This window comes from Rhincodon typus, chromosome 1 (assembly GCF_021869965.1).
Source record: "Rhincodon typus isolate 14 chromosome 1, sRhiTyp1.1, whole genome shotgun sequence".
Taxonomy (NCBI): domain Eukaryota; kingdom Metazoa; phylum Chordata; class Chondrichthyes; order Orectolobiformes; family Rhincodontidae; genus Rhincodon; species Rhincodon typus.
The window spans coordinates 113,487,867-113,511,557 of record NC_063332.1 but is presented as its reverse complement, the minus strand read 5'-3'; the positions used below and the strand labels follow the sequence as shown (position 1 = coordinate 113,511,557).

Below are 23,691 nucleotides of genomic sequence, written 5' to 3'. Positions count from 1 at the left end.
GAAGCAGGCTATTAATAAACACATTGAACTCGACCCCATATACATTCCACTATGGAGGAAACCCGGAAGTGAGGCAATCCATCTCAATGGACCCCAGAGTTTAAAAATCAGGCGGGAAAACACACCGACGCTTCATTGGAGGCTGCACTGAGGATGTTACCAAGCACGGTAACGAAACGTTTGCGCAACAACAAACCAGCTCGGTGAACCAACCAACCTCAACAATATGAGAATATTTAAAGTTTATTCAGTTTTTTTATTAGAATTAATTTATTTGATATGTCTCTAGTTTCTGGAACTTTTCTACCTAACTTTTAATCCTTTGTTAATTGAGAACACAAATGCCTTCGCTGGTTTGACCAAAAATGTGGTTGTGCGGGATTGATATGGCGGAGAAAAAAATGTTGGACTGGTGTATATCCTATCTATTGAACATCAGCCGTTGCTTGATTTGTAGCACTCTTTTGAATCTGAGAGATGTCATTCACGTGTCAGTCCAGAAACTTGGACAGAAAAATTTAGACTTTCACTCTACTGAGGGAGTGCTGCACCATTGGAGATACTGTTTTTTTGATGAAACATCAAACAGAAGCCCTGTCTACTGTCTCGTTTGTAAGTAAATTGAATGACACTCATTCAAAGAAGAGGAGATTAGCTATATGTGGTGTCGTGGCCAATATGTAATCTTCAGTAATGATAGCATTAGAACATTGCTATTTGTGGGATCTTGCTACACATTTCACAATTACTTAATTGACTGTAAAGCACTCTAGGACGTTCCAAGGTTGTGAAAGTCATTATAGAGGGAGTATGCATATCAACCTGACAAACTGACATATAGTGAAAGTAGCTTTGTTATAAGTACCTTCACATCTCACACGGATGAATCTTTGCTTCCAATATGCATCATTACAATGATGATATTCTGTTGAGTGCAACTGCATCTTAACTGAAGCTAGTTCACACACTAAAAGGTGTGTGTTTTATGAATTGACTATGCTTAAATAAAATCCCATGCAATATATTTTAGTTTTCGTAGTATATGTCAACTATAATGTGAATCCTGATGACAATATTTTGTCTGCGTAGTTGTCTGGACTGATACATTTGCACTCTATCGCACAAAGTGCACCGTATGTAATTTAAATCTGAATTATTTGTTGTACCAACTCCTTTTTCTCCCCCCAGGCAAAAGTTCTCTGGTACAATGACTGATGACTAGAAGTCCAAGACTTTTCTCTATTCACAGTTTGTTTGTGTCAATGTCGGTCAGCATTTATTGCCCATCCCTCATTACCCTTGAAGGCAGTTTTGAGCTGCTTTCCTGAACTGTTGCAGACTGTTTGGTGTAGGTACACCCTCAGTGCCAGAATATCCTGATAAACTGAAGGATGCTGTTGGCAACACTGACATGACTATTGCTTCAAGGGTTATAAAGGACATTTTTTTTTCTTTTAAACCAGCTATAGTTAAGAATGGAAGTGCACTGATTAAATGCAGTTTTATAAGTCATTTGGTGTTGACAAGCAACAAAAGTATGAAAAGATTTAGGAACATGGATTTAAATTGACTGGCACATTAATTTTAAAAATTAATTTAAAACTATTGCCTGTGTGAGCCAAAGATTGTGAATGTGCACAGGCTGTTTGATTTGGAGCAACAAAGCTGATTTAATTTTTTTCACATCTGATCTCACATAGAGGGTGATGCGTGTAGGAAAAAGCTGCCAGTAAACCTGGTGGAGACAGGTACAATTGCAGCATTTAAAAAGCATCTAGATGGATATAGGAATCGGAAGGGTTTAGAGGGATATGAGCCAAATCTGGCAATGGGTCTAGGTCTGGTCGGCACAAGCGGGTTAGACTGAAGGGTTTGTTTCCATGTTGTATGACTCTGTGACTCTTTTTATAAAGAGGGGATTACCTGGATTTCAACTGAATCAAATTCACTTTCTAATTTTGTTCTAATTTATTATAACCTCACTGAAGTGACATAGATGTTATATTACATTAAGTATAATGAAAATTTTCATCAAATAACAAGCATATGCAACCGCAAATAGTTGGATTAGTATAAGTGAGAAATGTTTTGCTTTACTGTGCCAAAATCATTAACTCACCAACTAATTTTGGCATAATAATAAAGCTGTTGGATATTTGTAGACTTATTCAATCCATGAAAATGCAATGCTGACTTTATGTACAGTACTCTAATATTACAATTTAATTTTTTTCCTCTTGAAAGTCTGGTATTTATCACTGCCAGTACAGCTGACATGGAGTACACTGTGTTGAGAATTGTGGGTATCATATGCGCACTTAGTGAAACAGATCATCAGTAAGAGAAAAAGTGTTCATTCTGGTTGTAATGGAAACTCTTTTTAAAACTCTGGATAAAATCCCTTAGCTTATCTATACCCAAGTGTACTCAATAAACAGCAACTATCTGTGGCGAACGCAGAAGCTACCAAAGTGGGGGAATATTACCCATTATAAATCCATTTTATATTAAATATTCCAATATGTACTAGTTAATGCCGTGTGGTTTTTGAATATCACTGCTACTTTGTTCACCATTGCAACATAATCCTCTATGTGTTCTGCAAAGTTGTCAAATCTATTGCATTCTCATAAACAGCACAAATAGTTTGAGAGGGATGTTTCTCTTAAATCTAGCAGATCTTAGTATGTAAGGGAAGAGGAATTCTGTTTCAGGAATGGCAGTGAAATCATAATTCCTAACTTATTTTGTGTGATTACTGCATTTATTTTATTACGGATAGGCAGAATTAGCTTACAGTTGTAATAAGCATTTTGTATGTCTGTGCCTTTCAGTTTCTCAGATTTCATTGGTTGACAGTCTTGTCAATGAAATACCAATGGGATATGAGATGTGGTAGAACCCAATCACCATTCACCTAAGGCATGTCACAAACCCCTACCAGTTGGGATGGTAAAGGCAGCTCCCAAAAATATTCAGCTTTTTTTTCAGGTAGGTGCTGCTATTCTGAATTATTTTAGTACCCATCATTTCCAAATAAATGCCATTGTGCAATGACCAACCTCTACTTCCCTGAGAATGTTAGCTCTGAGAATCTGTGCCTGATCCCTTAAATTCAGCTTGAACTTCCATAAGCTGCGCTGGTGAATGAATTACCACCACCTTTGAATTTTTATTAGATTGGCCTTATTTCCAAACTTGATGCTGCTGAAGTGAAGTTGTGTTCGATAGGTTTCTGATTTCATTTCATAAATCACATGGCCTCTGAAGCAAAACTGAAGGTGGTAGCCGGAAGTAAAAGGGATTGACAGGCAAAAGTGCTTTTGAGGAGAGAAAGGGGCAGAGTGGGCGATCCTTTAGTATGGAAAGGATTAAATTGAGAAATGCTGTTGTGGTGATTAGAAAGGCACATATGCTCTAGTTTGAGGATAGGATGGATGAAGAATTGGGATACTGTGGAAGAATGGGATTTCCCTTGGCTTTCTTAGAACCATAAAGAAACTTGATTACAATGTAATATCCAGTCTTTTATATAGTAATGTCAAATGTGATAATATACATTCCAACTTGGAATGATAAATAACATTACTGGAGAATGATTAATTTATTACAATAGTTGAGATTCTCTACTTGTAAAGATGCATTTTCAGAATGGAGATTTCTTGCAAGGAATTTATTTGGGAAATAAAAATAAGAAGTGCTGGAAATATCCAGCAGTTCAGGCAATGTATGTGTAGAGCAAAGCAGTTGATATTTCTGGTCTGACTTTCCAACAGAACTAGTTTATGAAATAAGTTAAAATATTGCATGGGTGTTATACATAAAGGAGCTTAAATCTGAATAGATTGAGTGAGTCTCAACATCTGTAAGTTAGCTTTGTTTAAATATGACTTGCTTATACATACAAAACTTTATATAAACTGTTTAAAACATCCATTAATGTAATTTTAATTGTCAACTATCCAAATGTATATGGAAGAGACTTTTTGTAATGAAGTGCTGATGAATACAAGTTATTCACTGGGACTGGTTGTATTGTCACAACTCACTGGAGTAGGGTGAAGTCAAGCCCCATTATTCCTGGAGTCTTCACAAAAGTTAAAGATTTTAAAAAGTACCTAAAGGTTTCCCAGTTTACCTGTCTTGCTAGACCCAGGCTGACACAGAATTGACGAGGTTTCTGTACTAAATTGAAACCGCTAATTGTAACATACATTGACTCTAGCTACAGTTAAGAATTGTTGGCATATAGATGTGCTAATTACTTAAAGCTCTAATCCCATTTATAAACTCTCTTTTATGCATAGACAGGTATTTAAAAGAAAATGAATTATGGACTGGGAAACTCTGGCAATGTAGTTCCATGGTGGTTGTTCGCAGGAACTGTTCAGATGATTCTTATGATTGTTGTGCTGGTCAGAACTTCGCTTCTCACTCATCCTTCTTCGAATAATTTACTGGTTTGCAAGAAGCAAACAACAGCATCACTTTTAATGGGTTTATGACTTATTAAAGTCACAGCTTACAGCAACTGCTGAAGGAAAGATAAACTGGGTTCCTTTAGGTTGAAAGTGGCTTACTGCAGAGAACAGTTCAAAAGTTCCTAAGCTGGTTTCTTCTTAAAGCTCTGTATCTTGTTCACAGCCCCACGCTGCTCAGCTACCCGCGAATCAATGTCTCAATTGTTGGCAGCAGAAGGCCTTTGTCGTTGATAATTCATCACTAGTTCACAAATCAATCCTTTATTTGTTGCAAGCCAGAGCTCCATTAGTAGGAGGGTTTTTTGGGGACAGGGAGGTATGGGTTGTTGGGTTGTTGGTCAGGAAGTGAAAGGGATCATTTGTGTAGTTATCGGGAAGTTCTGCGTGGATTTAACCTGTCTGATGTTTCCTAGTTATGAATAAGGTAAGTAAGACTGATCTTTCAGAACTCAGATGTCAGTCAGAGATATTAGGTCAGTGTCCAGGGGAGCTGTGGAATTTCCCATCGGAAATTTAAACTTCCAGGACCGTTCCTACGAAGTCACTCCATTCAGACTATTGAGTGGCCTTGATGTATTTCTAGGGGTACAACCAGTATCTGGAGACTAGAAGATCTGGAATATAATTTCCAAGCATTCTTATCCTATTTCTTAGTCACAAATTCCTTTCCTGAACATAAGTAGTCAATCTCTGCATCTTGGATAGGTCGTACATGTTGATGCAAGAGCATGCTGTACATTCGACTGTATTTTTTTAAAAAAGCTGTTTCTCCCGTACAAGATCCTTATTTCTGCCTTGCCTCCTTAAATGCTTTTCCTTTTCCTTCCTGGATGAAATTGCACTTGGTGGAGAATGTTTGACAAACACAACAAGCTTCTACTATCTCCAGCAGAAACCAAAATTGATGGAGAAACTTGGTAGGTCTGGCATCATCTGTGTATCTTCAGCTGGCCAGTCTTGTGATGAGACTATAAAGTGCCTTGTGAGCAAGTTGTTTGACTGTAGAAGATATGCAAGTAGTATAGTACAGGAGAGCTCATTGACTAGTATTCCTCTTCAATTCTCTCCTCTTTCCCAAAACCTGGGACACTGAAGCAAATTATTTGTTCCTGCTCTGTCTTGATAATGATCATCTAACTCAGTGCAACATTAGGGTTAAATCTGCAGACCTCTTTACCATAAAGGAAGATTTGCTTACTGAGCCGCCAGAGTAATTTATTATTGGTAGCTAATGATGTGTGGGAAATTGTCTTTGTGTCAGGAATCTTTCAAAGACCTGTTTGATTAATCAGGAAGTGATATTTTCCTACTTGGGGGCTATAGACTGGAAATCATTTTGGTACACTTTATAACATGTGCTTTCCTGTATGATGGCTTTTGGGAAGTTCTGATTATTGCTCCTAGAAAGTGTATTTAGAGACAGCATTGTGTAAACAGAAGTCCTTTACACTGGGAATGATTTTAAATTTCTTTAGAAGAAAAGGGTACATTGAAGGGATGTTTTAGCATTTATGTATCTTTGAATGTTTATCTTCAATGGAAGTATAATTCATATAAAAAGATTACTTTTCTTATATTTAAAGACCAATCATGTTTTGAAGGCATTCTTTCTTCTTGGTCAGTTTCACAATTGAAGAGATCTAGGAATCAGATGAGGAGAAACTTTTTTCCTCGGAGTTGTTGGGATTTGGTATGCACGGCCTTGGAGAGTGATGAAGGCGGATTGCATAGGAGGTTTCAAAAGAGAGTTGGATAAATATATGAAAGTGATGAATTAAGAGGGCTGTGGAGATATGGAGAATGGGACTAACTGGGTAGTTCTTTTGGGAACTGGTACTGACGTGATGGGTTGAATGGCCTCCTTATGTACTGTAAATTCAATGATTCTATGAAACCTTTCTTGCCTTCTAGATTCTGTGGCATCTGGATATTTTCCGACGGAGTTTAAGACTGCTGCCTGGACATGTATGTTCAGGGAATGCTTGCATTTTTTGTGCTTTGAAGGTAAGTTCGATTTTTTTCTTTTAAAAGCATTGGGATTATTGCTATAGTGCAATCAATCATTCTAAATTGTCCATTTGTGATGGTGGTACCTTATTCCTGCAGTTAATTTTGGCTTTGTTTGAGCAATTTAACATGTATTTTCTTAGATCTAACTTTGTGAAAGATGCTGTTTATAAGTTTACTTATGCTTTTATTAAGCCCTCAGGAAGTCTCAGGATTTATCATTTATAAATTCTAGGAAATGTTCTTGAAGGAAAAGATCACTTTTGTAACTTTCTTAAAGACTTTAAATCTTACCTTTGTTATGTGTAGCTATTTGTCTGTTTCTTACCAATAACTACATTGCACATCTATTGGGACCAGTTTCCATCCTCTTGACCGAACCTTTTGATCTGATAGGATTTCCACATTTTTATTGTTGTCACTTGCCTCACAAAGTTCGATTTACTTCTGCATGTCAGACGGTGCTTTTCCCTCAAATAGTTGGAATGATAAGACAACAGAAATTTACTTGTATCTAACTCCTCCATCTTTTGCTTATGGGCAAGATCCAGGAAGGTAACTTACCTGAGGCAGCTCCCCTCTATTTACATTGGTATAGGATTTCAGTTTTATCAATCATGTCGTTGTCGTGTTCTTTTGAACCACTTTTTCTTGCTCTCTTAGGCCCAAATACACGCACTCCTCATCTGCATCATTGGAGATTTTGTGCAATGTTTTTATATTCCAAATTATTATTTCCTCAGAGTGAAAATCTCTAAAACAGAAAATTTCAGTAACTACTTCAGAATTAGGTTTCTTAAGATGCTAAATATATTAAATTCTGAATGCCTATCAATTTTAAAAATAAGTGATTCACATTACGGCTTGGTTCTGTACTCTTTTTCAGATTGATTTGGTAATTTCACCAGTGCTGCTGCACCGATTGCCTGAAAGAGGCTTGTTTATTACACTGGTTTGCTGCGTGTTTCTTTATACTGTGAACTTGTAAGGCACACTTGAACAAATAGGTAGTTTAATCATGTTCTGATCAAAGAGAAATCAATACAGCATTCTGAAGACAGTGTCTGCCTGTGAAGTTTCTTTAAAAACGTAATTCATCTAATTATTTTCTTTTAAAAAAATGCACTTTATCCATTTTTGCAAATCATTTGTGGTGTTTCCTTGCAGAATATATTTGTAGAATTTCGAAACAGTAGGGAAAAAGCCCTTCCCTCTGATATTTTGCGAAATGCTCTGGCTGAAAGTTTTAAAGATGAACACCGTTTCCAGCTCGGTCTAATGGATGATGCAGCAGAATGCTTTGTAAGTATCTCATTCATTTTAGTTTGTTTATTCATACAATCATTAGAAATTCAAAATACAGAAAGTGGATATTTGATGTATCATGTTCACGTTGATGCTTAACACCTGAATTTCTCATCTTCAACTACCTATTCCAACTCTCTTTTTTTAATTATTAATGGAAATCATCTGTCACCACCTGGGCACTCAAAGGGGAGAAAAATCTCTGCATCTCCCCACTAAATCTTTCTTTTGCCAGTGATTTTATATCAATTACCACTGGTCATCGATTCCAGTGCCAGAGGGTATACGGTGCTGAAGAATCGTATCAGACTCCAAACATTTAACATCTGCAGGGAGAGAAACAGAGTTACCTTTTAACAATCTATCAAGTCAGGGAAAATAATTCTAAATGTTCCAATATTGTCTCAAAACTGAATTTCCTCATCCTTGGCAATTCACTTCTGTTCCCTTTCTGCACCATCATACAATCCCTAAACTGTCAATCAAACTGAAAGCTACCCCATGATTTTTAAAAATTCTATTGAGACTTCTTTACTTTGAAATCTTATTACGCTACTTTAAAATCCAAGTGACTCTATTGCTTTTTAAAAAAACTGTCTTATCAAATTACCCAACCACAATTAAGAATTTGCATACATTTAACACTGAGGTGTGTTTTCATGTGAATTTTTCACAATGTACAATTAACAAGGTATTGTCTTTGTTGGCTCTCCAGGCCCATCACTTCATACTTTTCTGCATTGAACTCTATCTGCTATGTTGCTGTCCATTTCATCTTTGTCACCCTAGACATCAAAGAGAATAATGACCATAAGTAAATGCAAAGACTACTCATAATAGATGGTTGATTAAAAGGGGACATACTGAGAAACAAAGACATGGGTGAAAGTCTAAAGCAAAACGTAAGATTTAAAAGGCAGTACAGGATAGCAGTAAAATGGAAGGCACAATGTATGTTTTTTTGAGATAATTTATAAATATCTGGGATTAAAGATGTGAAATTTGCCTACTGATCATTTAAGTTTATTGAGCTGTTGGTGGTAAGAAAGATACAGGAACTTATTAAGGCTAATGGGGAAAATGGACTTTGTTGGACTCAATAATTAAGTTATTACAGGTCAGTTAATGGTCAAGGCTGTTACTGGAATATTGAGACAACTGCAGGAATTCATTAAACTATAGAGGGATGGCTTGGGGAGACAAATTATCAAAAAAAAACGGGTTAAATAAAATGCTAGAACACATGCAGTGAAGCTCCCAGCACTCCCCTCATCTGGTGAGTAAGTGGTCTCCTCGGCAGAAAACCTGCTTTCAGCCCTGCCTTCCCTTCGTGACATTGAAGAAATGACAACTGGTTGTCGGGCCTGACCTTTGGCTGCTGTCTCAGTCCACTGGTGACTCCTTCACTGCTCACTACTCCTCCAGTCACTTCTGTTGCTGAAACGTTTCCTAGTGAGCCTATTTAGAAACAAACATTGGAAAGAACCAGGCTATGACTCAAGGTACAGCTTTTCACCATTTTCTTCCATTTTGTGTATGGGGGTGACTTTGCTGTGATTGGCCATCCCATGAGTGAATTTTCTTGGAAGATTTTGGTGTGTATTTGCCAACACACCCCTGTATTTTGAATGTTTCTTTCATGTAAATCGCCAGTTAACAACCATTACTTGTGTACCACAATTAACATATAATTCAGATAGTGAATCACAGACACAGATCACTCTTTGGATAGAAAAGGTTTCTTCCCATCTTCTGTCTACTCCTTCTAGGAATCATATTAACTCAATGCCCATTGGTTATTGACTTTTTGACTGGGAGAAATTAGTCAATTTTATGCATTTTATCTAGGCATATAATTTTGCACATCTCAATTAAATCTACTATTCTATTCGAATGAAAACAGCCCTGGCATATCCAATCTTTCGTTTTAACTAAAAATTTCCAATCCTGACAAAATGTTAAGTTTTCTCTGTATTTTTTCAAGTGTCATCACATCTTTCCTGTAATTATGATGATCAGAGCTATACGCAGTACTTTTATCTGTAGCCTAACTAATGTTTTATACAGTCAGAGTATAAACTTCCTCTTGTGTGCTGTGCTTGTTAACTGGAGTTCTACATGCCAGCTTAACCATCTTATCTACCAGTCCTGCTATTTTCCAAAATGCCTTAACCGTTTCATACTTCTCAGAACCTTCCATTTTATTATCTGTTACCTTTCTTTGAATTTAATTACACTGGCAAACTGACCAGGCGATTAATATCTTCCTGCAGTCTGCAGCTTTCTTCATCACTATTAACTACAAAATATTTTACTATGCGCTCCTTTTCAGGTTTTTTTTTTCTCTTTAACATGGTTTATATAGTCCATAAAATACTTCTGACTAGAACAACATATTTCTTAACTTCTGAGTAAATGGCTTCAGAGGTAAACAATTTTGCATCACTTCTACTTCCATTATCAACAAAATATAAATGTTCATTTCACAGTCTTCCTTCATTCACAGTACCTCATTGTACTTGAGTATAGTATGGTATTTGGGAGCTGTTGGCCTTCATTCATGTCCTTGAATGCTGTAATGACAAGAACTAAGAACCCAATGATAGGAGTAACATCACCTTGCTTTTGCCAGGTCCTAATGTATTCTTACGCCTTTAGGCTCAGCCATTTTCACCCTTGCATTCATTTGTCATGCGACAAGTCTTGGCATTGCCATGATTGCTTTTGTTTTCTTTTAACATACCTTTGCTAATTTCCACATGGGGAGATGCTCCCTGGAAATGATTAAAAATGATGAAACACATCCAAATTAACTTTGAGGATGTAGAAATAAATGTAATTCTGAATATATACAAACTTGGTTGTTTGCCTGATAGGGAAAGTTAAGAAAATAGTAAACATAAATTGGTGGAAAAGCTCAGCAGATCCGGCAGCATATGTGGAGAGAAATCAGAGTAAACGTTTCAGGTTGAGTGACCCTTCCTCAGAACAGTGGACAGTTCTGAGGAAGGATCAGTCGACCCAAAACGTTCACTCTGATTTCTCTCCACATATGCTGCCAGATCTGCTGAGCTTTTCCACCAATTTCTGATTTACTGCATACGCAGTTCTTTCAGTTTTTAATTAAAAAAAATAGTAATATTGCAAATAGTGTGACATTTTATTGGAGAACTTAAAGGTGAAGCCATTTCCCCTTTAATGTTTAGAGCAGATTTGTGACTGGCTGGTGCGTTTATGATTGGAAATTTGAATTGCACCTTTATTTGAAGAGAACGTTTTACTCTGTTTAATGTGTTATATTGAACAAAAGAAATGTGTGAATTTGGCTAGATATCCATTTCCATTCTTCAACTATTTTTAGTTACTGCCCAGATTTATTTAGGAATATTGTGGAAAAAGGATAAGTTTTCATTGGTCTGCTGTGTTCATCCAGCTCTACACCTTGTTATCTCAAGTTTTCATCTTTGTATGTCAGAGGTTCAAGCAAATGAGTCCAAATTTGCCAGTGGTAAAACCGTTTTCTCAACCTAAAATGAGCCAGATCAGGCCCATGATTTTGATGTCCCAAGGTTTTGTTTTTTATCTTTTTAGGAGAATATTTTGGAGAGAATTCATTTGCACATCGTTTCAGACACTGAAATGGATACATGCACTGTTAAGTCTTGCATCACCCATCAAAAATTTGCCATGACTCTTTATGAGCAGGTGAGATAAAAACTCTTTCTATACAGAATAAATATGTATTAAACTATATGATTTAGTTATAAATAAACTTTGAAGAAATATTGATTGTGCAAAAGCTGGTTAAATACTGTGTGGCACAGAAAATTTCAGTGATGCGTGGTGGATCAGGGCTTAGCACTGCTGCCTCACAGCGCCAGGGACCTGGGTTCGATTCCAGCCTCGGGCGACCGTCTGTGTGGAGTTTGCACGTTCTCCCCGTGTCTGCGTATGTTTCGTCTGGGTGCTCCGGTTTCCTCCCACAGTCCAAAGATGTGCAGGTTAGGCGGATTGGCCATGCTAAATTGCCTGTAGGTTCAGGGATGCGTAGATTAGGTGGGTTATGCGGGATGTGTCTGGGTGGGATGCTCTGAGTGTTGGTGTGAACTTGTTGGGCCGAAGGGCCTGTTTCCACACTGCAGGGGTTCTATGGTTCTATGTATGTATAGGGAAAAGGTTTTCCTTTGAGGAGCTATGGAAATTGTACTGAAATAACATTGTTTGCCTGAAAAAAAGTTTACCATTCACAGCTTTCCTTTGTATCATTGGAATATATTGATTGTTTTAAGACAATAGACATTTTCTGGAAATGAATACAAGCTTGCTCCAAAAAAGGAATAATCATGAGCGAGTAATAAATGGGCATTTATTGTCAGCAACTCAAACATTATTGAAGTGTTGCCTTTGGTGCAGCCTTTTTGTGAGCAGTGAGGAATTATATTCTTGTGACATGAAGCAAGTGGACCACTTGGCCGTCTGTGGTTAGTAAATTAAGTTTTAATGGGAACAAGCGCCAGCTGAGAATGTTGAAATGGAAGCTGATGACTCTGAGGTTGGACAGAATAACAAGGAGGATCATCCTTGCGGTCGAGTGGAAGCCAGAAAAGGATAATGTGGGTGGGACTCCTTGGGGAAGGAGACACTACATTTGTGTACAGGTAATTCTACTATAATGCATGTTTCATCAATGCGAATTGGCTATAGCGCAATTGATGAATAGCGGACGCTGTGTTCGGATGACACAAACTTTCTACTGTACAAGTATAATGACTTTCTGTAGCAATTTCCCTATAATGTGATTTTCTATGGCAATTTTCTATAGCATGATTTTCTATAGCACGAGGTCACACTAGAACACAACTGTCGCATTATAGGAAAACTACCTGTATACACAAGCATTGTTGCTTGCCACTTGTCATCCCAAACCTGGATATTGTCCAGATCTTGTTGCATTTGAACATGGACTGCTTCAGACTCTTCAGATACTGAAGTCACAAATGGTGCTGAACATTGTGCAATCATCAGCAAGCATCCTTGCTTCTGATCGTATGGAGGGAACATAATTGATGAAGCATCTGAAGATGGTTGGGCTTAGGATACTCCTCCGAGGAAGTTGTACAGAGATGCAACTGAGATAACTGAATTCTTGCAATGACGATCATCTTTCTTTGTACTAGGTATGACTCTAACCAGCAGAATTTGCTCCCCGATTCCCATTGATTCCAGTTTTGCTCAGGCCCCTTGATACCACACTTGGTTAAATATGATCTTGATGTTAAAGGCTGTCACTCTCTCTTCATCTCTGGAATTCAGCTGTCTTACCTATGTTTGAATTAGGGCTCTAATGAGGTTAGAAGCTGAGTGGCCTTGGCGGAACACAAACTCAGCATTAGCTGCTGATCAAATGCCACTTGATGGCACAATTGATAATCTTTTCCATCACTTCGCTGATCATCATGACTGTTGGAGTGGTAATTGGATTAGTACTGCTGTCTTCGTGCAGGATGCACCTGGGCAATTTTTCACATTCTCTGATGCCAAAGTTGTAGCTATAATGGAACAGCTTGGCTTGGGGTGCAGAAATTCTGGAGCATAATATTCAAGATTGCTGTTTGGGCTCATCCATTTGCAGTACCCAATTTCTCCAGTTTTTTTTTTAATATCGAGTAGAGTAAATCAAATTAGCTGAAGACTGGCATCTGTGATGCTGGGAGCCTATTCTGCACTGCGGTGCTGGGCTTCCCCATTATTGAAAATGGGAATAAATTTGGACCTGCCTCCTCCACTGAGTTGTTCAATTGTCCACCATATTTATTGCAGTTATATAGGGCCTTGGTAAGGTCAAACCTAGAACATTGTGTGCAGTTTTGGTCTCCTTTTTGGAGGAAGGATGCTCTTGCTCTCGAGCGCAGTGAAGATTTACCAGGCTGATTCTGGGATGGCGGGTCTGACATATGAGGAGAGATTGACCAGGTTGGAACTGTTTTTCGCTAGAGTTCAGACGAATGACGGGGGGAATCTCATACAGACTTATAAATTCTAACAGGACTGGACAGGGTAGATGCAGGGAGGATGTTCCCGATGGTAGGTGTGTCCAGAACCAGGGGTCACAGTATGAGGATTTGGGGTAGACGATTTAGGACGGAAGTGAGAAGACACTTCTTGACCCAGAGCGTGGTGAACCTGTGGACTTCATTACCACAGGAAGTAGTTGATGCCAAAACATTGAATGTATTCAAGAGGCAACTAAATATAGCACTTGGGGCGAATGGGATCAAAGGTTTTGTGGAGAAAACAAGACTAGGCTAGTGAGTTGGACGATCAGCCATGATCGTGAAGAATGGCAAAGCAGGCTCGAAGGGCTGAATGGCCTCCTCCTGCTATCTTCTATGTAGGATTGCAGAGCTTTGATCTAATCCATTCGGGTGGAATCGTTTAAATCCATCACTTGCTGCTTATGCTGTTTGGCATGTAGTCTGTTTTGTACTTCAGTAGGTTGACACCTCATTTATCCACGTGCTTGGTGTTATTTCTGGGATGACATTCTGTACTCTTCATTAAATGAGGATTTATCCTCTGACTTGATGATAATGAGAGGGTGGGGATATACGCTGGACCATGAGGTTTAAGATTTTGTTCGAGTACAATTCTATGGTTGCTTCTACCCCACACTGCTTCATTGTTGCCTGGTCTTGAGTTGCTAAATCTGTGCAAAGTTTATCCCATTTAGCGTGCAGATAGTGCCGTGCAACATGATGGAGAATATGCTCAACATGAAGAGGGGAATTTGTCTCCACAAGGACTCTGTAGTGGTCACTTTTACTTTTACAGACTCATTTGCAGCAGACAGATTGGTGAGGATTATTTTTCCACTTGTTTGCTCTTTCACTTCGCTACAGACCCAGTCTAGCATCTATGTCCTTTTAACACTTGATTAGCTCATCAATAGTGGTGCTGCCAAGCCCCTCAGTGACAAATATGGAAATCCCCCACTTTTGCCATTCTCAGTACCTTCTCCAAGTGATGTTCAGCTTGGAGTACTGACATCAGCCAAGGGTGGGCGCTACATTGGCAAGGAAACTTCTTGGTGATTATTAATGTTTGACCTGATGTGAGAAGGTGACTCCCAGGGCACTCGAACCTGGGTCTCCAGAACATTACTTGGGTCTTTGGGTTACTGGTGTAGCGGCAATATCACTGCAATACCTCCCGTACGTGTAACTGTTTCAATTCCCTGTATTGAGAAGTTGATGGCATTTTCCTTGATTATTCATACTGCTGAGCTTAAATTTTTCTAGCTTCAAATAACCCTTTCAGGTCTGTAACCAAATATTTTTGATCTGGAATTTTCAAACAAAACCCCTTTCACTTGGGCACCTAACTATTCTGAACTAACTCCTTTCTCCAGGAGAAACTGTTCTTGCATCTGACCTAGCCAGGTGTTCTGCAAACTCTGACAAAAGCTTTCCAGTCTGAGTATTTTCCCTAAGAGCAAGAAACAAAAGTAAACTCATATCTTTTCAATGTTTACACACTCAGGTCATAAAACTCTCAATGCAAACTCACATTTTCACTTCAGAAATGCCCACGTGCCTGTTCTATGATACATACTGGCTTAAAATTACTACTGCTGTGGAAGTACTGACAAATAAATCCCTTCATGTATACAAACTAAAAGCAAATGTCACTCATTCAAAATCCAAGCTCTTAAATAAATGATATTAATATATAAGAATCATACACTTTACCTCACAGTTTATAGGGTTAGACGTATTTCCCTGTGTGTTGCTTACTATTTCCACTTTCTGGGCTTTATCAGGTCTTCAGCATCCTTCGTTGGTTTTATCTCCTTCTGGTGACTGTCTACTGGTCTCTTCTGCTACCTCTGTTCATGCTCTCATTGTATCATTTGTTTCTTTTGTATGTTGCGAACAAAATATTTCTTCAGCCTGCCACTATATCTGTTAAAGCCCAAAGGAAGACATCCGATGATGACTGAGAATGCAGGCCTATACCAGCACTGGTCCTTTTGAGGTCTCCGTTCACTGAACTAATGAAGGAACAACAAGCTCAGGCACGGTTGCCATTCAGCTTTCCAATGCACCCTTGGTTATGAAGCGTCGGGTTTTTCCCAGTGCCACTAAATGGACCTGTACTTGATCTAGAAATTTTGATTGAAAATTCAGCTCCGTGTCCAGCTATAAGGAATAAAAAATGGAAAAGGTCTGTAACTTTCCAAGAGAACAAGTTCAGACTTGAAATATTAACTATTCCCCAATACAAAGATGCTGCTGTACCAGCTATGTGTTTCCAGCATGTTTTAATTTCAGTTTTCCAGAATCTGCAGTGTTCTGCATTTGTACCAGTTGGCTGACCCAGAAAATTGTGTATTCAGTTGATAATAAAGAATCCGAAAATTCCATGAATTATCACCTTGATCTAAAAATTGATTTGGCTCTTAAAAACAGAATGCAGGAAAGAGATTGAGCACATATTGGCAAAGACAACAATCTGTCTACCAACGCCAGCAAAATGAAGGAGCTGGTCATTGACTTCAGGATCTGGTGTGGAGGACAGTGTCTATATCAATGATGCTGAGGTGGAGATGGTCAAAAGCATCAAGTTCCTGTGAGTGATGATTGCCAACAATCTGTCCTGGTCCACCCACGTCAACTCGACAGTCAAGAAAGTACATCAGCATCTCTACTTCTTCAGGAGGCTAAGGAAATTTGTCATGCCCACAAACACTTACCAATTTTTGTAGGTGCACTATAGAAAGCATCCTATCTGGGTGCCTCTCAGCTTGATATGGCAACTGCACTTTGCAAGACCACAAGAAACTACAGTGAGTTGTGAATATAGCCCAGTCCATCCATTAACTCCATCTATACTTACCTCTGCCTCGGCAAAGCAACCAACATAATCAAAGACTTCTTCCGCCCTCCTCAGTCGGGCAGAAGATATAAAAGTTTGAATACATGTACAAAAAGGTTCAAGAACAGCTTCTTCCCTGCTGCTATCAGACTTTTGAACAGACCTGTCATTTTAATTCTGATCTCTCTCTCTGCAGCAATAACACTGTACTCTGTATCTGATCTACTCCCCTGATGCTCTTTGTATGACACAATATTCTGTATAGCACACAAAACCACACTTTTTCATTGTATCTCAGTGTATGTGACTGCAATAATTTGAACTCAAACCAGTACTAAGTGCAAGCTCTTCTCAACCAATTCATGGGATTGTTTTGTTTAAGCTCAGTTCTTGATGACTACTCAAAAAGCGGATAAATAATGTAATGGAAATAACTGAGGGTATGGCTGCAGTAGTACATCAGTGAAGTTAAAAAAGTGCATGGACAGGTGTGTAGGTAAAGTTGCTATACTCTTACCAGACCTAAGGCTGCTGTCTCATGGTGGTAGTTTAGCCTGAGGGTCACTATGCCCAGGGCAAGGGGAGAGGTTGAGAAGGAAAGTCCTCCATTGTAAACTCAGATAGTTCAGGAATTGAGCCCACTGTTGACGTCACTGCACCACAAACCAGTCATCCAGCCAACTGAGCTAACTGACCCCCAGCACTAATGCACAGGATTCTTTTTTAAAAATGTATAGATTCATACATTAGAGTTGCATTTGCTTAAACCAACAAGGTTTCTTCATTTCAGAACAGAGAACAATTTCTCCATGCTTATTTCTGGGATGTAGGTTGTACCTCCCTAATCTGGCACTCTGTTCTGGTAATCTTTTTGGTCTGGCACCCACACTACTTCTGGTTCCCTGAAGAGCTTGCAGTGTTTGGTGCCTTTCTCCTGAAAAATGTGTTCTTGCTGCACCAGTGTAAACCTTTCACTAAGCTTGTTTGATCAGTTTCTAAATAATCTTCAACAAGCAGCAGCATAATTGGTCCATTAAAAGTCACTGTTTTGGGTCACATGCCCATACCCAGTCATCTTCACTCTGAAAGAAGGATTGTGAGCAGCATGAAGACTGCAATACTGACAAACCAGCTGAATTTATACCGACAGGTAAAACAGTCATCTACAGAACTGCTTTCCATCTCCCCTTTTAATGTTGCACGGTGCTTTTAAATGTTCTAAAAGCTCCCATTCTGACCCTTACACATGACATCCCATAGTCTGGCAAATGCTGAGTCCCAAGGCTGCCATATTGCATAGGAACAACCTGAATATTATTGCAGTGCTGCTATTGCAAAACTGGACATCTACCATCCTTGCCAGCACTACCCAAAAGGCAAAATGGCTGCAGTAATTAAATGTTAAGCTCTGATTTGAAGTGTTAAGAAGAGCAGCTTGGCACAAGTTTTCAGTGCGTCTTGTATTGGAATGCTGTGAGCCAACATCATGATCAAGTACAATATTGAAATGTTTAATTATCTCCCACGTTTTTGTGCTGCTGCACAGAAGGTTTCCCTTGGAGCAAAAATAACTCTGGTGCTACTGAATTATGCATCATACTATTTAGTAAAGAGCATTATATATGCAATTGCTTAGGCAGCATCTTAAGTAGCCTTTGAGGACCTATTTCAGCAGTGCTATGTGGTATGATTATGTGCAAAACACTTTCATCTTTGGTTATCACTATCTTTGGGGGAGGATCTTATCCGGCTCTGAGCAACATGGATACATGGCAAGATGATCTCAACATTCAGATGGCCCTTGTCCATCTCACCATGTTTGTACGCTTTTCTCGGGCATTGTGGTATGATTGTCACTAGGCAGCAGTACGTTCCTAATTGTCATTGTTCATATTGTTAAGCACCCCGTTAGCAGGCCAACTCCCCTCAGATTGTGATCGTACCAAACTGCCATACACACTAGCCATTGACAAAACTGTACACTGAAACCAGAGCAGGTTCATAGCAGATTTAACTTGCAGCTTGCTCCAAAAGACCTCCATGTTGAACGCTGGCACCAACATCTCAGCCACATGAACCCTATGTCCACGGACATCAATGTTGAACATGTGCCAGCCTGTGTGAACTCGTAGCACATTTACTTTCTACTCACAGGAAACTTCTGCACGCCAGTTCTGCACCAGCAACTATCACTGTCATGGCGAAGCAAGGACACTGCACTCAGAAACAAGCATCCAGCTCATGGACTGGATCCAGCATAATTTCTGGAACTTTTGCTTGCTGTCATAGTGATCACTCATTCTGAGCCTGCATGGATACTCGTAGCATTCCTGCCTTATTGCACATTACAGTCTCAGTGAAAGAAAGCAGCCTTGTATTACTATTGTTTTGTCGAGCCATTTCATGCAGACACAAAGCTAGAAAGCTTTTATGATTGTCAGCAGGCCTCAGTCCAGTCAAGGGAAATGGGACTTCACTCGGGGAATCTTGGCGCATTAAGTCAGGGGCAGCCTTCAGTTCCAGTTCAAGCCCTGCCTGAGCTAGTCGGAATTCTGTACTCAAACTGGATAGCACACCAACTGCCTTGGCTCATTCTGTTGCATTGTGGGCTGTTTTGCTCCTGGAATATGAGAGAGGCAGGTATTGTAGAAGGTGAAAGTGGGTGACAACTAATACTGTTACAGGTAGGAAGGATTCCCCAGTGAGTGAGTTTGCCATGTAGAGGGCTTTCATGGTTAGTGGTATCACGGTTTGAGGTGGGTAAAGGTGAGTGAGGAAGATGTCGTGTGCATCATTGACAGTGACAAAGCATGAGCCTTGGCAGGAGGTGGGTAGAGTATCAGAGAGCGAATGTGAAGTATTGGAAAGAAGATGGTGACACTTAGACTAGCAGAGTGGAGAAGGATATTGACCTTCTTCCTCCAGTGCTGGGCATACTTCTAGGTGGCTGAGACTGCTTCATCTTGGGTAGCAACCTCTAATCAGGCTGGCATGTCTAGTGTTGTGGCCTCCACTGCTGGTCTTGGGAGGCTTGGCAAAAGAAGAAGTTCCACCTGTGCACCATCCCATCCAGCAGGAGCTAAATGAACCATCGTGCAAAATAGAGTGCTGCTTTCCTCCTGTCTGCGTGTCCAAAGTAAATATCAGGAGTCTTGCACAGCAGCTCTCGACTGACTTTTGTCTGTGTGTATAATGGATTTTTTTAAAGATGGCGTGGGAATGAGGGATGCCGTTCAGTTCCAGGATGTTGCTTCAGGAGTAGCTCGTGGTAGTGTGGAGTAGAAATCGTACATGTTATTTGCTGTAAGGGCTGAAATGCCAATTAATGTGGGTTTGATAAGATAGAGTGAGAAAACACTCAGCTTTCAGTTATGAGAAGTATATTATCAAGCTGGAGCGGGCTCAGAAGAGACTTACTAGGATTTTGCTGAGTATGGAAAGTTTGAGTTATAAAGAAAGGCTGAGACTTTTTTCACTGGAGCGTAGGAGGTTAAGAGGCGACCTGATAGAAGTTTCTAAAATAATGAGAGGTGTAGATAGAGTTAATGGTATTTGTGTTTTCCCTCAGATGGAGGATTTCAAGACGAGGGGGCACATTTTTACAGTGAGAGGAGAGAGATTTTAAAAAAGACATGAGGCAAATTTTTTTTACACAGTGGTTTGAGTGTGGAATGAACTTCCTGAGTCAGTGGTGGATGCGGGTACAATTACAACCTTTAAAAGACATTTGGATAAGTGTGTGAATAGGAAAGGTTTGGAGGGATATGGGCCAGGAGCAGGTAGATGAGAAAAAAAAAACAAGTTGCTGGAAAGGCTTAGCAGATCTAGCAGCATCTGTGAAGAATAATCAAGCGTTAACGTTTCTGGTCCGGTGACCCTTCCTCAGAACTGTTTTACCCTTAGAAAAACATGGTTATACGGATGAGGAAGTTCCCTTCTGCCTTTCATCCTTGTTTTGATTAAGGAGATTAGGGGAAAGATATTTTCACGTATTTTGTACATAATACTCTAATTAGCTTATCTCACTTTTGATCTTGCCTTAGAGTGTGTGCCATAGCTGTGGAGCTACGTCAGATCCTTTACCTTTCACTGAGCTGGTACATTATGTCTCAATTACAGCTCTATGGTAAGTAAAATTTTGTCTTTTTCTCAGAAAAAAATGTCAATAAATAATTAAAAAATGAATTGAGCAATAAATGGCATACCTTGTTTAAATTTAGTAATCAGGTTGACAGGATGATAGAGAGGAATGAACGTCCCAGGCCAGAATCGTTTGCAGAGCTACTTCAGGCAGCAAGCACTATTGGTGACTTCAGGAATTGTCCGGTAAGAATATTTTGGGATTATACAGCATCTAGTCCTCCAATAATTGTATGACAATTGAAAATATGACTTGTGTAACTATGTACTGTTGTTTTGTCTGTTCCATTGTCTTTACCTATTGGATCTATATGTAATTGTTTAGAATCTGCATATATGTTCAGTTGTTAAGTTATGTCCTATGTCACTAGTTTTTTTTTAAGCAGCCTTTTTTTAAAATGTTGTTCATGTGCATTAATCTGCTTCCACTTTTTTCTGAGTTTCAGACTCATTTTGATCCCCATACTGGTCTTGGCATAGGACACTTTGCATGAAAGTTACTCAGACATAATTTGGTAACAGATTATTTGCATCATCTGTTTCTTTAAGGCTTAAACATGCAGATCAAATTCTGGGTGCAGGAGTCCTGTATCTCATCTGTACAAGGGACGAGTGACTACTGCCATTTAGTGCTCTTTCTAGGCATCTCTGTCTACTGCCTGAAGTAGGCTAATCTATTAAAATACGTAACAGTGCTCTGCTGTTTCTAGACCCTTCCACAAACTTGTTTGAAAGTCTGGATGGTGCAAACAGTACATACAGTGCACCCATCCACAATATTGCTCTGGCTGCTCTGGGGGCACTCGTACAGCCTCATCCCACTGTCTGGTACTCTTGCAAGTCTTTTGTCCAGGTCCCAATCTTTTCATCCTGAGGCTTCGTTTCTCCAACCCTTCCCACCCACCAGCACTCAACTCTGGTCTTAATCGCTCAGCCTCCACCAATACTGCACACCCTCCTGGATTTTAACCTATAATAATGTGGCTTCTAGAGTTTTTTTATAATTTGTTGATGGAATGTGGACATCATTGGCATTTATTGCCCATTCCTAATTGACCAGAGGTAAGTTAAGAGTTAACCTTGGGGCTCTTGTGATATAGTGGTAGTGTTCCTACCTCTGGGACAGAAGGCCTGGGTTCAAGCCCCACTTGTTCCAGGTACGTGTCATGTCATATCCGAACTGCTTGACTAAAACAAAAAAAGTTAACCTCCATATTGCTGTAGGTCTAGAGCCATGGGTAGGCTAGACCAGATAAGAATGATAGATTTCCTTCCCTAAAGGACATTAGGGAACCAGATGGGTTTTTACAGCAATTAACTATGGTTGCACAGTTGTCGTTAGGGTAGCTTTTCATTGAATTAAAATTTCACCATCTGCCTTAGTGGGATTTGAATCCACGTTTCCAGAGTATTAGCTTGGAGTTCTGAATTACTTTCCAGTGACATTAGCAGCTCCCTATATCTCGAGGTCGGGACTAATAATCCAACAAATGGAATTTTGGATCTCACCATGTCTGTTTGATGGTTTAAACCTACATTTTAAATGGAAGATGTGACAGTGAATCTATTGGATTGTCTGTTGAGAAGGAAAGCTGTCGTCCTTACCCTGTCTGTTTTAATTTTAGGAGCAAATAACTGCAGATGCTGGAATCTGTATTGAAAACAAAAAATGCTGGAAATCACAGCGGGTCAGGCAGCATCCATGGGGAGAGAGCAGGCTAACGTTTCGAGTCTAGATGACCCACTGATCTCCAGCATTTTCTGTTTTATTTTTAATTTAGAACAGCAGTCAGTTTCCAATTTTACACATTAAAGCAAAATATTGATGCTGAAATTCTGAAATAAAAACAGAATGCTGGAGAAACTCTGGTCTAGAAGCTTCAGTCGAGAGAGAAACAAAGTTAATGTTTTGAGTCTGAAGTCTTCAGAGAAAGAGTCTTGAGGCTCAAAACTTTAACACTTCTCACAGACATTTTTGAGTTTCTTGAGCATTTTCTGTTTATATTTGACATTTTACTTATGCCTGACCCTTGGTTTACATATTTGATTGGAATATTTGATTATTACTCCTAGGATACTGGCATCTTCATGGTTTTGCCCTGAGGTTATATTAAACATAGAACAGTACAGTAAGGGTACAGGGCTTTCAGCCCATATGCCTGCACGTGGTCAATAAATTCTTTTGAGACAATGAGAAAGAAGAACCCAGTGGAGTTCAAGCACTGCAGTGGACTTGTGAAAATTCGGGTATCCGTAACTTATCTTGCTTATTTTTTAATGTCAGTGGGGTGTAGTTTTATCTAATCATAGTTTACCTGAGTGTGCAAGATCTAATGGTAAAATGTGACGAAGGGGCATTGATAGCAAGCGTGAAACCCTCTGTGGAAAGTCCTTTAAAGTTGGAGAGTTCGGAGGTTCCCGCTCACTCAAGCTTAATATTTGTCTGGGAGTAGGTTTTCAATGCTCTCACTTTTCCTGAGTAAGTATTAACACTGAACCACTGACCACTCCATTGGCATTAGCCATTGACCTTTCCTAAGCATTTATCCACTTTCCACCTGACACCTTATTCCCAACCCCCCTGGCACGTGAACCTTTCCCCAATGTTGTCAGTGATTTTGGAACCTTTAAACAGTATGACTCCTGAAATGTAGACTATGGGGAAGAGGGTGGTGTTTGAGTGTTTCTTGACCTGCAACGCTGGTCTAGTGTTCTGGTTGTCTACCTGATTTCCTCTGAAAGACAAATTTGGGGACAGGCCAGACTTGGAAATCTGGCTGGAAAAGTCCAGCAGCAGGTAATCTTTGAGGATTACCTCTGATTGAGTCAGTTCCTGTCGTCCTGGGAAAATCTGAATTTGTATTTTACAGAAGTTCACTTTTTA

The 23,691-nt window shown here is 39.4% G+C and overlaps 1 protein-coding gene across 5 annotated transcripts in view; it reads left to right on the top strand.

Annotated features, from left to right (window-relative positions):
- LOC109938235 (inactive ubiquitin carboxyl-terminal hydrolase 53) overlaps window positions 1–23,691 on the top strand; it is an 84,570-nt gene that overhangs the window by 8,115 nt on the left and 52,764 nt on the right. For all 5 annotated transcript variants that reach the window (XM_048596850.1, XM_048596833.1, XM_020536681.2 and 2 more), the window contains exons 2-6: window positions 6,393–6,485; window positions 7,656–7,790; window positions 11,385–11,498; window positions 20,711–20,793; window positions 20,888–20,993. In XM_048596850.1, coding sequence (XP_048452807.1) covers window positions 6,393–6,485; window positions 7,656–7,790; window positions 11,385–11,498; window positions 20,711–20,793; window positions 20,888–20,993 — 531 coding nt within the window. The remainder of the gene's footprint in view (window positions 1–6,392; window positions 6,486–7,655; window positions 7,791–11,384; window positions 11,499–20,710; window positions 20,794–20,887; window positions 20,994–23,691) is intronic.